The 17,958-nt window shown below is 42.6% G+C and overlaps 1 protein-coding gene across 1 annotated transcript; it reads left to right on the top strand.

Moving 5' to 3' along the window:
• The first annotated feature begins 1,798 nt into the window (after positions 1 to 1,798).
• PERP (p53 apoptosis effector related to PMP22) lies at positions 1,799 to 17,703 on the top strand. Its single transcript, XM_053591997.1, has 3 exons — positions 1,799 to 2,193; positions 13,657 to 13,797; positions 16,080 to 17,703. Exons 1-3 carry the CDS (start codon positions 1,980 to 1,982, stop codon positions 16,304 to 16,306), a joined length of 582 nt encoding a protein of 193 aa, XP_053447972.1. The 5' UTR covers positions 1,799 to 1,979; the 3' UTR covers positions 16,307 to 17,703.
• Positions 17,704 to 17,958: the final 255 nt, after the last annotated feature.

The raw sequence follows: 17,958 nt of genomic DNA, 5'->3' as shown, positions 1-17,958 counted from the left end.
AACAGTCTAGTGCAAGGGTCCCTGTGGTAAAAGAATTTTTTTCTTCTGGGTAGATGCCCAGCAATGGGATTGCAGGATCAAATGGGAGGTCTAGCTTGAGTTCTTTGAGGGTTCTCCATACTTCTTCCAAAAAAGGTTGTATTAGTTTGCAGTCCCACCAGCAGTGTAAAAGTGTTCCCTTCTCTCCACATCCATGCCAGCATCTGAGGTTCTGAGACTTTGTGATGTGGGCCATTCTCACTGGGGTTAGATGATATCTCAGGGTGGTTTTGATTTGCATTTCTCTAATAATTAGGGACGATGAACATTTTTTTATATGTTTGTTAGCCATTCATCTGTCTTCTTTTTTTATATATATAGATTTTTTTTTTTTTGTAGAGACAGAGTCTCACTGTACCGCCCTCGGTAGAGTGCCGTGGCGTCACACGGCTCACAGCAACCTCTAACTCTTGGGCTTACCCGATTCTCTTGCCTCAGCCTCCCGAGTAGCTGGGACTACAGGTGCCCGCCACAACGCCCGGCTATTTTTTTTGTTGTTGTTGTTGCAGTTTGGCTATTTTTTGTTGTTGTTGATGTTGCAGTTTGGCCGGGGCTGGGTTTGAACCCGCCCCTCGACATATGGGGCCGGCGCCCTACTCACTGAGCCACAGGCGCTGCCCATTCATCTGTCTTCTTTAGAGAAGATTCCATTCATCTCTCTTGCCCAGTGATCTAAGGGATTGTTGGCTCTTTTTATGTTTATTAATTGAGTTCTCTGTAGATCAAGCTTTTGTCTGAATCAAACTGTGCAAATATTCTCTTCACTTCTTTTATTTTAAATTAGTGGAAAGCGTAGGGGATTCAGAAGAAATCTTTGGAGGCACAGAGAAGATGTGACCCCCAGTGGATGTTTCAGTGACTTGCCCAACACTATCTTCGCGTCCTACCCTGGAAACTTACTTCCTCTCAGCGCCACACCTGGTTGCCAGCCCACCCTCTCCTGCCACACCTGAGGAGTAACCATGGTGACAGAAGCTGGCTGTCCCAGAACAGTGAGGGGTGGGAATTTAGATGCTGGCTGCATGCTGACATACGATTTTTATTTGGAGAAACCTCAAAATAGTAAATTAAGAGAGATAAAGTGAGATAAAGTGAGGTTAAAACAGGTAGAGATTTGTTTAGGGAACAAGCACACTGCAGGAGAAACGACATGAAACCACCCGGGGCAGCCACAAGAAGCGCTTCCAGTATGAAGCGAGACTGAGCTCCCCCTCATCACCCAGACCCTACGCCTGGACACCAGGGGCACCCAGATTAATAAAACACGGCCTCCAGCTTCAAAATGCGCACAGCCCAGCGAGAAAACTTGACGTGCAAACAGATACGAGCACGAAGGGAGCAACGGTCCAAGGTGCAAAGGTGTAGGCGGCCGGGAGGCAGTGACCCCTGCCTGCGGGGCGCAGGGCCCGGCTCTGGGTAGGGGTGCACACGAGGAAGGAGCGCAGCTTCGATCCACACTCACAGCTGAACACTCGCCTCAAACTGCTGGAAAGTCCAACAGGGCAGTGTTGACAATCTTGCGACCATCCAACCTCAGAGGTCGGATTCGTAGCTGGGGTTGTGCAGATGAACGTGCGAGTACGCAGAGGGCAGAAAGGAGGACACGTGCGGAGAGCGCCCCGGGCGGGAGGGAAGGGAGGCGCCTGGGAAACGTGGGGACGGGCGGCCGCCTCCCGCAGCCCGCCCCGGGAAGGGGGCAGGCTTAGGCTCCGCACCCGGTGTAACCCGAGCCCGGCCTTGTTTACCAGCGGCCCCGCCCGCCCCGCGAGCTCCCCGAGCCGGCCGGGCAGGTCCGGGCGGGCGCGCTCTGAGTCACCGGAATCTAGGTGGGGCCGCCTCCCGAGGCCCCTTCCCTTTTGTCGCGGCGCCCGCGTTGGCCGGCCACTCTCCGCGCCGCCGGTGCCCAGCGCGCTCCTCCGCTCCGCGCCGCCACCGTCGACATGTTGCGCTGCGGCCTGGCCTGCGAGCGCTGCAGGTGGATCCTGCCGCTGCTCCTGCTCAGCGCCATCGCCTTCGACATCATCGCGCTGTCCGGCCGCGGCTGGCTGCAGTCCAGCGACCACATCCAGACGTCCTCGCTGTGGTGGAGATGCTTCCACGAGGGCGGCGGCAGCGGGTCCTACGACGATGGCTGCCAGAGCCTGATGGACTTCGGTGAGTGCGGCCCCCGCCGCCTCCGGGAAGCCCTCGGGGCCGCCGCCGCCTCCGGGAAGGGCGCTCGCGGGGTCCGGGATAGCGGGGCTCAAGCTCAAGTTTATGCGTCCAGCCAGAACCAAGGGCAGTAGCAGCGGCTTTGGGCGGCCAATACCGGGCTCGAAACCAGAAAAAAAATGACCCTAGTCCACACTACAGGTTTTTTCGCAGGATTTGACCGTTCGTTACGTGTGAAAGATAATTTCAGCCATTGCAAAGGTTGAGATGAGTAAACGTAATGAGCGAAATATATTTTCTTGGAAATTATCCGAAATGTCTTTCCGTTCCCTTTGCTCCCATATCTCTTAGGATTAAAACAACGTGCCTTCCCTAATATCGTTGGATTTGTTTAACTTGATCTAAGAGAGAGAAACTTTTTCCATAAAAACAAAAAAAACCTTTCGGGTACATCTAGGGGTTAAAATTTCAATAGCTAATTTAGCTTTTTAGCAGTCAGGCTAATTCTTGTTTGGTCTTGTTCTAGGGGAGTGTTCTTTTGGTTTAAGTACGACATTCTCCGTTTTGTTTTTTTTGTGGAGACACCATGGCATCACACAGCTCACAGCAACCTCCAACTCCTGGGCTTAAGCGATTCTCTTGCCTCAGCCTCCCGAGTAGCTGGGACTACAGGCGCCCGCCACAACACCCGGCTATTTTTTGGTTGCAGTTCAGCCGGGGCCGGGTTTGAACCCGCCACCCTCGGTATATGGGGCCGGCGCCTTACCGACTGAGCTACAGGCGCCGCCCGACATTCCCCGTTTAAAAACTTAATTATTTTAATCTGATTTGAAATCTAAAAAGCAAAGACAAAGCAGAGTTGACAAATTGAATATGCAATGCAGAAGACGTGCTCTGTCCTGTTTTTTTTTCCCGGCGTGGAGGAATCCTTGGTGCTTGACTAGTTAATTACACCTGAGACCCGGGAAAGGAAAGGCTCTCTTTTTCTTTCTTTCGCTGTGGGATCCCCCTTCCCTGGCTTTAGGGCAGTAGGTATAACAGTTGGGGTCTATTGTGATTCTTCAGGGGTAGAAGTGGAGGGAAGTGTGAGCCTACATCAAAAGCTTAAAGGCAAATGGTGCTTTACCTTTTGAGTTTGAGGGGAGCCACTGTGTCCTTTTTCCATCCTAGTTACTACAGTAGACTTCTTTCTTTCTCTGTAGCGAGGCCGAGCTTCCCACCAAATCCTTTTTACGTGTCGTTCTGGGATGGTGTATTTTATCTATTGTGGAACGGTTTTTGAAGTTCTCAGGATTAACTTTCTCCCAAAGGGAAGCATGGTCCTCTTTTGGCAGATAATAAAATGTAAACACTGCACAGCGCATTCCAGCTTTCCTTAAAGTTGGTGTTTTTCTTCTCTGAAAACACATACAAACACTATGCCTGCCCAGGTTTGTATCATTCTAAGTCTTTTACGTTTTTAAAAGGAATTCATTTATTTGAAGTAATATTTCTTTCAGTTAAAGTGCATTTAAGAACTTAGTCTCTTGTAGGGGACAACATGTCTGCTTTTTTTTTTTTTTAACAGATTTTGATAATTATACTTTACTCCAAAGACTAACACAGATCTAAAGAATACTCAGTAATCCTGGAAGTAAAATGGCCAGTGTGTCTTGGGCCAGAGGAGTTCTGGCAGAGCCGTGATCGGTACCATTGCTGGGACATGATTTGGCCTGCAAGGCTCTGGCTGTGACCGCTGCTCTCTTGTGAAACATGTACAATGCCAGTTTTTTATTTTTCTTGACTGGAGTATGAGCTCACCTTCTTGGGGTGTGGCTGCCCCAGCCTCAGACTGATAGAGGGCTTTGCATATGGTGAGCAGTAAACAGGTTTTGTTTCTTAGTTTGATTTTTTTAATTAGAATTCTTTTTCATTGTAAAGAAAACACTGATCCAGTGTATGGTGGATTTTTCAATCTGATACACAAATTGGTCTTTGAAAAAGTAGATTTTTCAAGATTCACTTGAAAATCTATTACTACGTTTATGGTGCAGCCTGACTGATTTTCATAAATGGGTGGTGGTTTTAACATCTCCATTTAGTTAGTCCTCTTACCTTTGCAAAGGTAACTAAGTGCCACTAATGCAGTAGGCATAGCTCTTGCTCAAGGCCTAGAATCAATTCACAAATCCAGAATCTACTGCAATGGGGTGGCCCTGGGAAAAAGATGACAGATATGAAGCCACCAGAAGAGGTCCACCTCTGGCCATTATAGTCAGAATTTTAATTGTTTATTATACTTGACCCGTTCACTTCCTGCACTGGTGGCCAGTTTTGCCTTACAAATTGTGTATTCGCTACATTGATTATCTGGGCATCTCTGAACTTTATAGCTTTTAAAGATAGATTCAGTAAGTACAGAAAAAATATACAGTGGAACCTCTCTATTTGATCACCTGTCTGCATTGACCACCTCCTTAAGTTAACTTAATTTTCCTAGACGGGATGTGCACCACATGTGTGTATCAGCCTGATAGGACCTAGTTCCTTATGTTGACCAGACTGTTAAAATCCCTTAGGTGGTCAACTTACAGAGAGGTTCTACTGTAATTTTGTGAGCTTGTAAAATGCGGTAAGCCATTTACACACACTCCCATCTATGTACAACAAACACAGAATCTTGTGTAACAAGGACTAAGGTTGATGGCTCTGATTAAAATATCTCCATGTAGAGAACTGAGTGTGTACATCTATTTTTTAAAACTTCTTGACATATGCTAGGAAGTAAATGCTTTGATTTACCCTTGTAACTGTTTTAAGAAAGTAGACCTTTCTATCACAAACCGTTTTGACCATCTCTTTTGTTGTTAGTTCATAATCATAATGTTAATATCTTCATTTTAGTAGTAAAGACACAGGTTATACCCGGCAGGTATTGACAGTAATACTGAAAAATACAGATATTTTCATACAAGTAAATAGTTGCTTAGAACTGTGTAAAAAACACAGAATATTCTTCACGACTTAGTTTTTAAAGAATTTCGAATGACCAAACCGAGCTAAATTATTTGCTGAATATTTTCTTCAACATGGTGTTAAAGCAGCTAAATTAGCTCTGAGTTTAACAGATACTTGTTTGAATTTTTTAAAAATCGTGGCTTATATTTGTCAAAACAGGAAAACAGCATCCATATTTGTGATTGAAACGGATCATTCAAATTTCACCCATGAATAAAGTGTGAAATTAAATTGGAATGCATGTTCATACTATTTTTTGCGCCACTGGCACCTTCTTTTCCAGATTTAAGAAAGGATATTTTAAGCCTCAGCTATGTAGATTTCAAATCCCAGGTGAACAGTAAGGGCAATAAGTTTATGCACCAGAGCAAAAGGAGGGAGTCAGTGAAAACTGACAGCCTTTGCCTTGAATCTGGATTCTGAATCTTGAATCTGAAGTGCAGAACCTCATTTTTACTAAGACTGCCCTTGCATACTACAGAATGCATCCAAAGTTTTTGATACAGAATTGAGATCACTCTTGGACAAGTCAAAGAATCAGGGTATTATAGGAAATATTTTTAGGTCATTTAGCTCCATGGCTCTCAAAAATACAGGAAACGAAAAAAATCCATATGAAGTCAATAGTGTACATTAGGCTAATTCTTCAGGTGTCCCAAAGATTGCCATAAATAGGAAAAATGAACAAACTGGTATTTTATCTATTTTATATTTATATATCAACATAGATGAGCTTTACAAATATTTTGTAACATTTTATAATGACTATTTTGTAAATAAAGGAAATAAAGGTACATGTAGCTACAGTTTCCATTTTTCCTATGTATGTATGTATGGTGACCTTAGGGACACACTGTACTTGAAGAACTGCATTTGGAAATTATGCTCTTTAGGTTTTTTTTGAAATTTGTGTATTTTTTTGGTAGAAGTGAAAGGTATTGTTCATATCTTACGAAATTAGGCATTAGCAGACAGATTACTCTCTGGATGAGCATCTGTGTGTGGTCATGTCCTTACATAGCAAAGTTGGCCACTCTGTTAATTTAATAAGTTTATATATATATTTTTTTAATTTGTAAAATCTAGAAGTTTAGAAACCAGGGATCCAGGCCAGTTTGTTCTACATTTGCCTCACTCAGCAGTAGCTGCCCCAGAGAGTGTCAGTCCTTTTTGGTGACCTAACCTGTCTTCCTCCCGTAAAGGGACACAGACTTCTAGAGTATTAAGATAGATGGAAATTTAAAAGCATGGAGGTCAGGCTTGCACCAAAGCGAGAGTCCCTCTACCTCTGCCTGATCTTCCCTTTTATCAAGCAACTTACATTCTGTTCCCTGGAAGATGCTGTTTGTTTACTTGGTTTATACTCATGGAGTGCTTCTGTGCAACTTCACTTTCTAACCTTCGTCCATCTGCCAGATTTTCAAATATTTGAAGATAGATACCACATCTGTCCCTAGTTATCTTGTCATTAGGGTAAAGTCTCCTTTTCACCTCTTCCTGTAGGTGGTTGTACCCCCCCACCCCTCGCCAACCCCCCACCATGGATTAGCTCAGTCCTTTACCAGAATATCCTAAAGGGTTAAAGTAACTGGTTCTATAAAGACACTGTGGCATCTGGCTCTGGTTCAGGAGAAAATGAGGAGCATGTGAAGAATTTCACACCACTGTGCAGTGCTCTCCAGGGTGGTTGTCCTGCCATCCCTCGGTTGAGCCAGTCTTTTGCTACCTTCCACAGAATAGCCTCTTTTTATGTAGGTTTTGGGGGGGGCCTGCATGAGTCGTCCTCTAGATTTTTGCTACTGAAAGAAAATGTGGCAGACGAGCAGCACCAGCGTTGTGTAAAAGGTTATTGCACGTTCAGTGTGGGCCCCACGCTGAATGGGAATCTGCATTTTAGCAAGTTCCCCAGATGACCCCTGAAAGCACTTCTCAGTGTCAGAAGCACTGGCCAATCACTGCAGGTGAGGGAAACTGCATTTCCGACTATATCATCTTGTCATGCTTGTATTTATTTGTAAAGGGTACTTTTTTATTTTTCAATAAATAGTTTCCTGTTCTGCCTGTTTTGACGTAAAGAACTCTCATGATAAGAAGAAATCTGACAAAATGTCAGGTTCACTAGTTAGCGCCTTTGACACTGTGGATAGATGAATCTTTTGTTCTGGGTAAGGACTGTGCTCTAGTTAGGTGACACATTGGCGTCTTCAGCACCCTGAGCAAAGGGGTAGGCCACAGACTTTTCTGGTCTGTTTGGTGCCCACATGTAAAACTGCAGAGGAAGGCAGCAAATCTATTATAACAAGTAGTAACTTTGGGGAGAAAATTAGTGATAAGCTCCACAATATTACCAACAGTAGTAAAAATATTAGCAATACTCTTCTAGTCTTAGAAGTTTTTTCTTTAAGCTTCAGTTTATCACTTCTAGCTTGACATTCAAGGTATTTATTTATTTATTTTTTTATGTTCTGTTCTTAGCTGTTGACCTTACTGGTCTTTTTCTGGCTACATTTACTTTATAGTATTATGTTTTCAAATGTAAATTCTGTAAAAATGTATAGTATATTTTCTCATAACAAAAATCTTAAAAACACTTCCTAGGAAAGACTTAATTTTATTAGTGACTGTTTCTGTGTTCTGGATTTAATGTTAAATCTTTGCAAGAGATAGCAAAGTGACATTGTTCATCTAAACTAGTGTTTTTAACCTTTTTTATCTCACAGTGCACTTGAACCTATAGTTAAACTTCCACAGCTCACTTAAATTTACATTGCTCAGAAAAAGAATATACTACTGTGCTTTGAACTTCTTTAAAAAATAATATAATTAATGATCTTCAAAAATTTTTACGGCACAGGTAAGGATCTTTTCACAGCACACTAGTTAAAAATCTGATCTAAACAGATCTTTAATGCATTTTCCTTAAGAGTGGGTTTATAATGCTGGTTTCTTTGATAATATGAACTTCTCCAAGTGGTACTTAGAAAATGAATTTAGACCATAATGAATTATATATATAAATTTATCTTCCCTTAAAGAAACAAAACAAACAAAAACAGCATCTATTTACCACTGCTTTTTTTTTTTTTTTTTAATTTGTTTGTTTTGTTTTGGGATAGGGTCTCGCTCTGTTGCCCAGACAGTGCAGTGGTGTTGTCATAGCAGCCTTTAATTTCTAGGCTTAAACTCATATGCCATCACACCCAGTGAATTTTTCTATTTTTTACAGAGGTGGGTCTCACTCTTGCTCAGGCTGGTCTCAAACTCCTAAGCTCAGGCAGTCCTCCTGCCTCAGCTTCCCAGAGGGCTACGATTACAGGCTTGAGCCACCCTACCCCACCACTGTGTTTTTTAATGTCATCTGGAGAATAACAATTGGCAAGTGAGACTCTGCCCCATTCCTTTACACACACACACACACACACACACACACACAAATTAGGAAAGGTAATGCAACTTGGTATAGAGATTGGTAATGGAGGACAAACTTGTGTACAGATTACATAAAGATGGTCAGCCTGCCCTTGCAGAACTGAGAACCATCTGTTGAATCAGGAAACATGTAGATGAGGCCAGGCATGGTGGCTCACGCCTACAATCCCAGCACTCTGGGAGGCCGAGGCAGGTGGATTACCCGAGCTCATGGGTTGGAGACCATCTTGAACAAGAGCGAGAGCAAGACCCCCGTCTCTAAAAATAGCCGGGAGTTATTGCAGGCACCTGTAGTCCCAGTTACTCAGGAGGCTGAGACAAGAGGATCACTTGAGCCCAGGAGTTTGAGGTTGCAGGAGCTATGACGCCACACCACTCTACCCAGGGCAACTGAGTGAGACTGTCTCAAAACAAAAATAAAAATAAAATGTGTAGCTCTAGGACAAGTTCTAAAAATGGACGTTTTCCATTGGGATTAGCAAATATGGTATAATGTAGACCAGGCATCCTCAAACTTTTTAAACAGGGGGCCAATTCACTGTCCCTCAGACCGGTGGAGGGCCGGACTATAGTTTAAAAAAAAAACCTATGAACAAATTCCTATGCACACTGCACATATCTTATTTTGAAGTAAAAAAACAAAATGGGAACAAATACAATAGCCTCATGTGGCCTGCCGGCCGCAGTTTGAGGACCCCTGATGTAGACCATGGTATAATATAAAAATATAAACAGCTCTAATTTGTAGCTATGTGACTCATTTCTGGGTGACTAAGACCAAAGGTAATTAGGGTGTAGACTTAACTTTTCAAAAGGTGTGTCATGGGCTCAGTGGCTAGGGCGCCAGCCACATACACCAGAGCTGGCAGGTTCGAATCTAGCCTGGGCCTGCCAAACAACAATGACAACTGCAGCAAAATATTAGCTGGTGTTGGGACAGGTGCCTGTAGTCCCAGCTACTTGGGAGGTTGAGCCAAGAGAATCGCTTAAGCCCAAGAGTTTGAGGTTGCTGGGAGCTGTGACGCCAAAGCATTCTACCCAGGGCGACATAGTGAGACTCTGTTACAAAAAAAAAAATGTGTGTCATAGAGAGTAGCTATGTTCTAAGTCTCTACTACTGACAGACCCTTCTCAGAAGAACTGTTGGGCTGGGAGGACCCTGCTCAGACCTGGTGTGGTCCATTTCATCATTTTAAAACAAAATAGTCATTGACTTGAGAAGGCAGATTGCCTTACTTGAAGAGGTTTATCCTTCATCACTCATGATCTTTAAAACCCTGCCAAGATCTCTGCCTTAAATGATGGCTAAATGATTTAACGTGGGTGTTTCCATGCTGCAAGGAGCAGGTTTTACATGTTCTACTTCCAAGGCAAGCCTTTCCCAAGACAAAATGTTGCTTAATTTTCCATTTGTCTGATTTTCTTTAGACTCAGCATTTTAGGTAAGCAAAACATTAACTAAATTATTCTAACATAGTGTAGGAAAAGTTCTTAAAATGGTCTTGCATTTATGTTTGCCTGTTGTCATTAGATTAGGTGAATTGGCTTACCATTTCTTTTATTTAATTCCTTCCAAGTACCTGAAACTAAGAATAAATTATGCTTCTTCTGTAATGTCAGAAGTAATTATAGTAATAATCTTTTTGTTTATTTTCCTCAAATAAATAAATCGATAATATTTTCTTTATAGAAATATTATACAGAACTTAATTTAGCTAGACTTTTCAACCCTTAATCTGTGATAGTAAAAGTTTGATACTTGAAATAGGTTCCTCGTTAGGACATTTTTCCTGTTTTTATTGAAAACTCACATTCAGTGTAATTTGTTCTCATCACCCATCCATTCCTCTGCAGGCATATGTGGATATGCACAGGTTCAAATGTGTGAATTCATAAAAGAAAAAAAATAAGTCTTTGGTTATTTGAAATGAATGATTTGATTTAATTGAACTCAATGTTTGGCAGTAACCAAGGACTATAGAGATAGGATTGTAATGGGGGGGCACATCTGAAAATTAGGTCCTCCTTTTTGGTAGTGCTGTGTCTGTTTTATAAGGAATTTAATCATCTGTCCTAGTTGTTGTAAAACTTTAGTGTGGGTATAAGAAACTACTGAGATGAAGACTCCTACATACTGCCTCTCAAACTCCGATGCAGTAAGTCTGGAGGGAGGCACAAAATTCTGCATGTTTTTAATAAGCACTGCTGCTTATTTTGAGTTTTGACTTATTTTGAGTCGTAACTGAAAGTGAGACCAGGGCATGGGGGCTATCCTTTGAGCAGGTCTGATTAATTAATGTTCCTTCCAGAGCATGGTCCCTCTTCTCTTACAAGTTACCTTACTTGGGCTCAGCGCCTGTTGCTCAGTGGTTAGGGCACTGGCCACATACACTGAGGCTGGCGGGTTCAAGCCCAGTCCGGGCCTGATAAACAACAATGACAATTGCAACCAAAAAATAACCGGGCATTGTGGTGGGTACCTGTAGTTCCAGTTACTTGGGAGGCTGAGGCAAGAGAATTGTTTGAACCCAAGAGTTTGAGTTGCTGTGAGCTGTGACATCACAGCACTCTACCAAAGGCAACATAGTGAGACTTGGTCTCAAAAGCAAAAAAAAATGATGTTACCTTACTTGAAGTCCAAAGGAAAAGTGAGAAAAGAGAGAGTTATTAAATTGAACATTTTGGTTATATTAATTTCTATTTTAAAAGCAAACATTCCCTTTTTAACCTGGTCCCTAAAATCTCTCAGTGATAGAAATAAGAAGACTTGGAGGAAAGTAATAAAAACTGTAAATGTAAAATATAACATAAAAATAAAATATATGTGAAAGTGATGTTTCTGCTAGCCCATATCTTTGCTTTATTTTGACCAGTCAGTGATCTAGAATTAAGTGAGGATAAGTGTTGTGCAGTGTACCACATTAGAGGGGAGGAGTTAGACCAGGGCATTGGGGGCCTTGACTCATGGATCTCCATTTCAAATGCAATAAAGACTGTTAGGTCAAGTGTGCCTGTTCTTTCTTGAAGGAATGTATAGATAAACAAAGTGTGGTATATCTATTCTGTAGAATATTATTCTACCATAAAAAAGAATAAAGAATAAAGTAATGATTCATGCTGTAACATGATGAACTATGTTGAACTAAGCTCCCTGAAAGAAACCCGTTAACAAAAGACCACATAGTATAGTGATTCCATTTACATGAAATGCCTGAAACTGGTAAATTTATAGACACAGAAAGTAGATTAACAGTTGCCAGAAGCTGGAGGGAGGGGGGAATGGGGAATGGCTGCTAATGGGTATGGGCTTTCTTTTGGGGGTGATGAAAATGTTCTAGAATTTTTAGTGGCGATGGTTGGACAAATCTGTGAATACAGTAAAACTACCGAATTGTACATCTATAAAAGGGTGGATTGTATGGTCTGTATCTTATATTGCAAAAAAGTCATGTTTTGAATTTTTTTTTTGAGACAGAGTCTCACTTGGTCACCCCGGGTAGAGTGCTATGCCATCACAGCTCACAGCAACCTCAAACTCTGGGGCTTAAGTGATTCTCTTGCCTCAGCCTCCCACGTAGCTGGGACTACAGGTGCTTGCCACAACATCCAGCTATTTTTTGGTTGTAGTTGTCATTGTTTGGCAGGCCTGGGCTAGATTCCAACCCGTCAGCTCCAGTGTATGTGGCTGGCACCCTAGCCGCTGAGCTAAACTACTTAATAGCTGTAGGGCTATGATCAGTTCACTTGAACTCCCAAAGCCTAAGTACATCCTCATTTCTAAGATAGAAATGATAATGTGAACTTTAAGAAGTTGTTGTGAGGATTCAGTGAACTAATGCATGCTCTAAATTTTAGTTATTACCTGTAGATGGCTGTGCATGGAGAGACTTTAAAAGTCAGTGCAGGCTGAACGACAGGAATTCTCAACTAGAATTGTCTGTGTGTATCATGTATTTTCCTGTTTCCTTAGAGCAGAGCAGAGTGACCCAGGGCTGGAGGTGCCCATGTATGTCAGTCTCCAGACTAAAACTCAATTTCCATCTCATCCTGATTCTTTCTTAGGACAAAGATAATTAAGAACTCTTGAGGAATACGTTCTGAATACTTCTGAAATTAAAGTTCAGGCAGAAATTTAGAAAGGTGGCTTGCTACTGAGCTTGTTGTAAAATCACTACTTCTACACACTTAAAATGCTTCACCTCCTCTGCCTAATCATAAACATGCTTTTCAATGATTATTTTTGCATGGAACCAAACATTAATACTAAACCAAGACCCTTTAAAGGTATTGGAAACGTTACCTAAAAGTGTTTATTATTTGGATCGTTTGGTATCAAAAATGTTTTTTATTATGATTGTCATGGTGTGTTAGAACTTGGGTGAAACTCACAAATATACCTCTTGATATGGCAGATTTATTACTTGAGAAACAGTTTAATGAAGCACAACTTTCATTCTTATAGCCCGTGGCCCAAAAAACAAGCGAGGGGCAGGGGTGGGCTGGGGGTGGGGTGGGAAAGCGTTCCTGAGTTGCTGTCACTGATGTCCTGCATATGAATCGCCTGTTCTTCCCTTAATTGTGGAGAGGCTTATGTTCTGTCAAGAGAAAAACTAATAGAGATTAAAAATAATAGAGATTTAAATAGCTGGGCGTTGTGGCGGGCGCCTGTAGTCCCAGCTACTCGGGAGGCTGAGGCAAGAGAATCGCTTAGGCCCAGGAGTTGGAGGTTGCTGTGAGCTGTGTGAGGCCACGGCACTCTACCCAGGGCCATAAAGTGAGACTCTGTCTCTACAAAAAATATATATAAAAAAAAAAATAAATAAAATAATAGAGATTTAAAAACCCCGCCTGTACCCTATGCATACTGTGATAAGTAATTTTTCTTTTTTTTTTTTTGGCCGGGGCTGGGTTTGAACCCGCCACCTCCAGCATATGGGACCGGCGCCCTACCCCTTGAGCCACAGGCGCCGCCCGATAAGTAATTTTTCAACTGGCCGCGTCTGTTGTGTTAATCACCACTTCTTTTTCTTTTTCTCGCAGCGTGGGGAAGAGCAGCCGCCGCCACGCTCTTCTGTGGCTTTATCATCCTGGTGATCTGCTTCATCTTGTCCTTCTTTGCCCTCTGTGGACCCCAGATGCTTGTCTTCCTGAGAGTGATCGGAGGCCTGCTGGCCCTGGCAGGTGAGTCTGTGTCAGGACTTCTTCATGCATACGTCCAGCAGGCAGCAGCAGAGTGGTGGCCAATTCCACACAGAAGACGCGTGACAATTTCAGTTCATGATCTGTTCTCAGAAGAGGTGTCACCGAGGGCAGTCGCAGAGAGAGAGGTGTTTTCAGATCTGGGATTCCTTTCCTCTGTGCTTTAGACAGTATTCAGTGCTCCCCCGTCAAGGGACTCAGGTTGTCACTGTGTGTGCCCCTTCTCTCATAGGTGGCCCCATCCACGGACACCACTATCCCAGAAATCTCGGGGTCATTCCTGACAGCACCGTGTTCTCCATAGTGGTCCCCAGCCCTGCTGTGAGCCCCGTGCTGAGGGCACCTGAATGCCCCTGCACCAGTTCACTTGTTCAAAGAGTTTTGTGATCTCATGATGTGGCAGGTCGTGAAAGGGTGTTCCGCCGTGGAGTGGAAGACCCTGGGAGGGGCCAGAGCTGGCATCTATAACAAAGAGCCAGTGTGACTGTGGCTCGGGCCCCTCCCAGACACAAGTGTTGTGAAGAAATCAAGGCGTGCAGTTAGGTAGGGCTACAATGAACATTATTAACAGAATATAGGAACTAGGGTTTGAGAAGGAGTAGCTGAAATTTTAGGCAGGTGCCCTGGCACTAGGGAAGTCTGTCAAAGGGGCTGGATCCCAGCCACAAAGTTGGATTCAGAAGTAAAACCAGATTTTCTGAGGAGAGGAGAAGAGAAGGTGCTGATAAGGGCAACACGCGGCCACAGCTCATTTCTCAAGACACCAACTTAGGCTCATGGGACCAAAGGAGAAATCCAGCTGCAGACCTGGGGTCCAAATACAAAGTGGGCAGATGGTCTTGGAAACTGGGCAGAAAAGCCTTGTGACCAGAACAGGTCCATGTGACCACGCATGAGCCAAGAGGAAGGCCCCCTTGGGCTGGGTTCCCTAGGCTTAAAAGGGTTAAGTTCAGCAAGGCTTGCATCAGTGTAGCTTTACAAAATTCATGCATGTTCATTGAAAAGACTACTGGAGTAAATTCAGATCAATAAAGTGAATTTTATTTTATTTTATTTTTATTTATTTATTTATTTTTTTTTGGCCGGGGCTGGGTTTGAACCCGCCACCTCCAGCATATGGGACCGGCGCCCTACCCGCTGAGCCACAGGCGCCGCCCAAAGTGAATTTTATTTTAAAGTAGCTTAAAATGCTACTACAATGATTAATATTATTATAATAATGTGACTCTTGTACCAAAGAGTTTAGAAGTCTTCCTCACATACGTTTTCCTTTCTACGTCCTCCCTTACACTTCCCTGAGCACAGTGACCACTCCCTCCTTCTGTTCTCACCGTGCCCACCAGCCCCAGTGCCAAGCGCCCTCCCCCTGCCTGCCTGCACTCCGTGTCTGATGCTCTCACCTCCTCTGCAGGGTTTCCTGGGGATTCTCCACATTGATCATTTCCATCATTGGTTCATTCTTTCACGTAGTCATCCACTTTTTGTTTTTTGGTTTTTGTAGAGGAAGGGTCTTGCTCTGTCACCTAGGCTAGAGTGCAGTGAGGTCATCATAGCTCACAGCAACCTCAACCTCCTGAGCTCCAGCGATCCTTCTGCCTCAGCCTCCTGAATAGTTGAGACTACAGGTGCATGGCATCACCATTCCCACCTCGTTTTTCTATTCTTCTTTTTTTTTTTTGTAGAAACAGGTCTCACACTTGCTCAGGCAGGTCTTGAACTTTTGGCCTTCCTGAGTGCTAGGATTACAAGCATTAGCCACACATAGAATGAATATTCCAGAAATACATAGTCTCAGCATTGAGTCTGGGGTGTGTGCATGTGTGCATGCCTGTGTTGTATAGGTACACATATATAGTATATGTAAAAGTTTTGTAAACTCTGAACACGTTCATATGTGTTTGGCACAGGAAACCGAAAGATGACCAGACAGGAGCTTCTGTGGGCTCTTCTTTCCTGTCCTGCTTCCTGTGGTACGCCACAGTGTCACACTTTTTACTTTACTGCATGTACTGCTTCCACGTGTAATATAGAGCGATGTCTCTGTTTCCTATATTTTGCAATATGCGGTATAGGCACGACACTGCTCAGAGCTAGGTATTTCTTACAGTCCATAGTCTATTTTAGGCTTTGATTCCTCCTGCCTCATTAGCATTTTTAAGTGGATGAAACACTTTTTTTTAAAGGCACAAACTTTGTGGAAGAGGGAGTTTCATTCCATCGAATGTGCATGTGCATTTATTCAATCCGGGGCTTTTTTCTTCCAGCTGTGTTCCAGATCATCTCACTGATAATTTACCCTGTGAAGTACACGCAGACCTTTAACCTTCACGCCAACCCCGCGGTCACCTACATCTATAACTGGGCCTACGGCTTTGGCTGGGCAGCCACCATTATCCTGATCGGTTGCTCCTTCTTCTTTTGCTGCCTCCCCAACTACGAAGACGACCTTCTGGGCAACGCCAAGCCCAGGTACTTCTACCCACCCGCCTAACATGGGAGCCAGAGCGGAAGAAAATCATCGCTGTCAAATGGTTTCCAGAGAACGAAACTGTTTCCTCCAGCCTACTTTGTATCTATGTTTTGGCAGTGTTCATAATAGTAAATAGTCAGAAATGCTAAAATAATTTAGGAGAAAATGTTAATTAGTGTTACAGTTTCACATTCACCTTTTATATATGTGTGGAGTTAAACGAGATACTTCTTTTCACTAACTACTCGTGCTATGCTGACATTTCTTTATATCTCTCCATAACATTTATATTGCACTTGTAAGAGAATACGAACACGAAACTTACCATTTGATAAAGGGAAAATGGGAAGTGTTCCAAGATTTAATAATCTGATCAAGTTTCTGTTCATTTCCACATAGAATGGACTGGGTGTAGTAGGGGTAAGAAGAAGACTGATGTAATTGGTAAGAAGTGTCAGTGACCAAACATTCTAAAAGAACTGCAAAAAAAGTGTGTGTGTTTAAGCCTTTCACTATTTAAAGAAGCAAAATAGTTTCCTAAATGCATATCAATTGGTGATAATTATAGTTAATATTCTGAATAATTACGTTTTTGCTAAGCTTCATGTTGTGCTGATATGTCATCTAGGAAAGTATTGTTTCATAGTTAAAGCCTGTGGCAATAGTAAGGCCTTTGTAATGGTGAAATGTTAAGATGAAATTTTCTCTTTTAAATTTCTTTATGGGGTTAAGGTGTGGGCAAATGCTGTTATTAATAGATCTGTACTGTTTTGTGTCTATATGTGCAGAACCAGCATTGACTTGATTGAAAGATGGACGGGGTCTAATACATCGTGACTGATAGCTCTGATTAGATTGTATAGTAAAGCATTAGGACAGCCATTCCTATCACTGAAGTGCCATTAAAACCGTCTGAAGAAGTGGCTTGATTTGTTGAAATATCAGGTTTAACTGGGCCCTCATCATGTAGACACAGCTTCTGATAGATGGCAGCTATAAGCAGAAACTACATGTAATTAAAAACCTGGTCTTCCAGTCCCAGCTACTTGGGAGACTGAAGCAAGAGAATCGCTTAAGCCCAAGAGTTGGAGGTTGCTGTGAGCTGTGATGTCACAGCACTCTACTGAGGGTGACATAGTGAGACTATCTCCAAAAAAAAAAAAAACCAAAAAAATGCCTGGTCTTCCTGGGTAAACAGATATAAAATGTCTGATGTAAAACATGCAACAGGAGAATTCAGGGATGTGAGTTTCTCTGAGTGACATATATATGATTTGTGTAATTTTTTTTAACATTTATACTTACATAATGAAAACTAACTCATTTTATATATCAAATTACTATTTTGTAAGTTGTGGAATAAACAATTGAATTTTTCCTTATGCATTTTTCCCAATAAACCAGGTATACCAATCATGTTTCTATTTGGAAGCTTTTTTGTTTGTTTTCAAATCTGGGGAAAGGAATTTTTGTTTAAGGTTTTGAATAAGTGGTAAGGACACTGGATAAAATGAAAAGTTGCTTTGTCTTACTTTTAAGGATTGTACTTTTGTAGGTGTCCAAAAACAATTTTTGAATGATCATTAATGAAGTCTAGTAGTCCACTCCCTGGACTCTCCCCTTAATAATCAATAGTCCGTATCTCTATAGCACTGCCCCTGGAGGGAAGTCGA

This window comes from Nycticebus coucang, chromosome 5 (genome assembly GCF_027406575.1).
Source record: "Nycticebus coucang isolate mNycCou1 chromosome 5, mNycCou1.pri, whole genome shotgun sequence".
NCBI lineage: Eukaryota > Metazoa > Chordata > Mammalia > Primates > Lorisidae > Nycticebus > Nycticebus coucang.
This window is presented reverse-complemented; position numbering and strand designations above follow the sequence as displayed.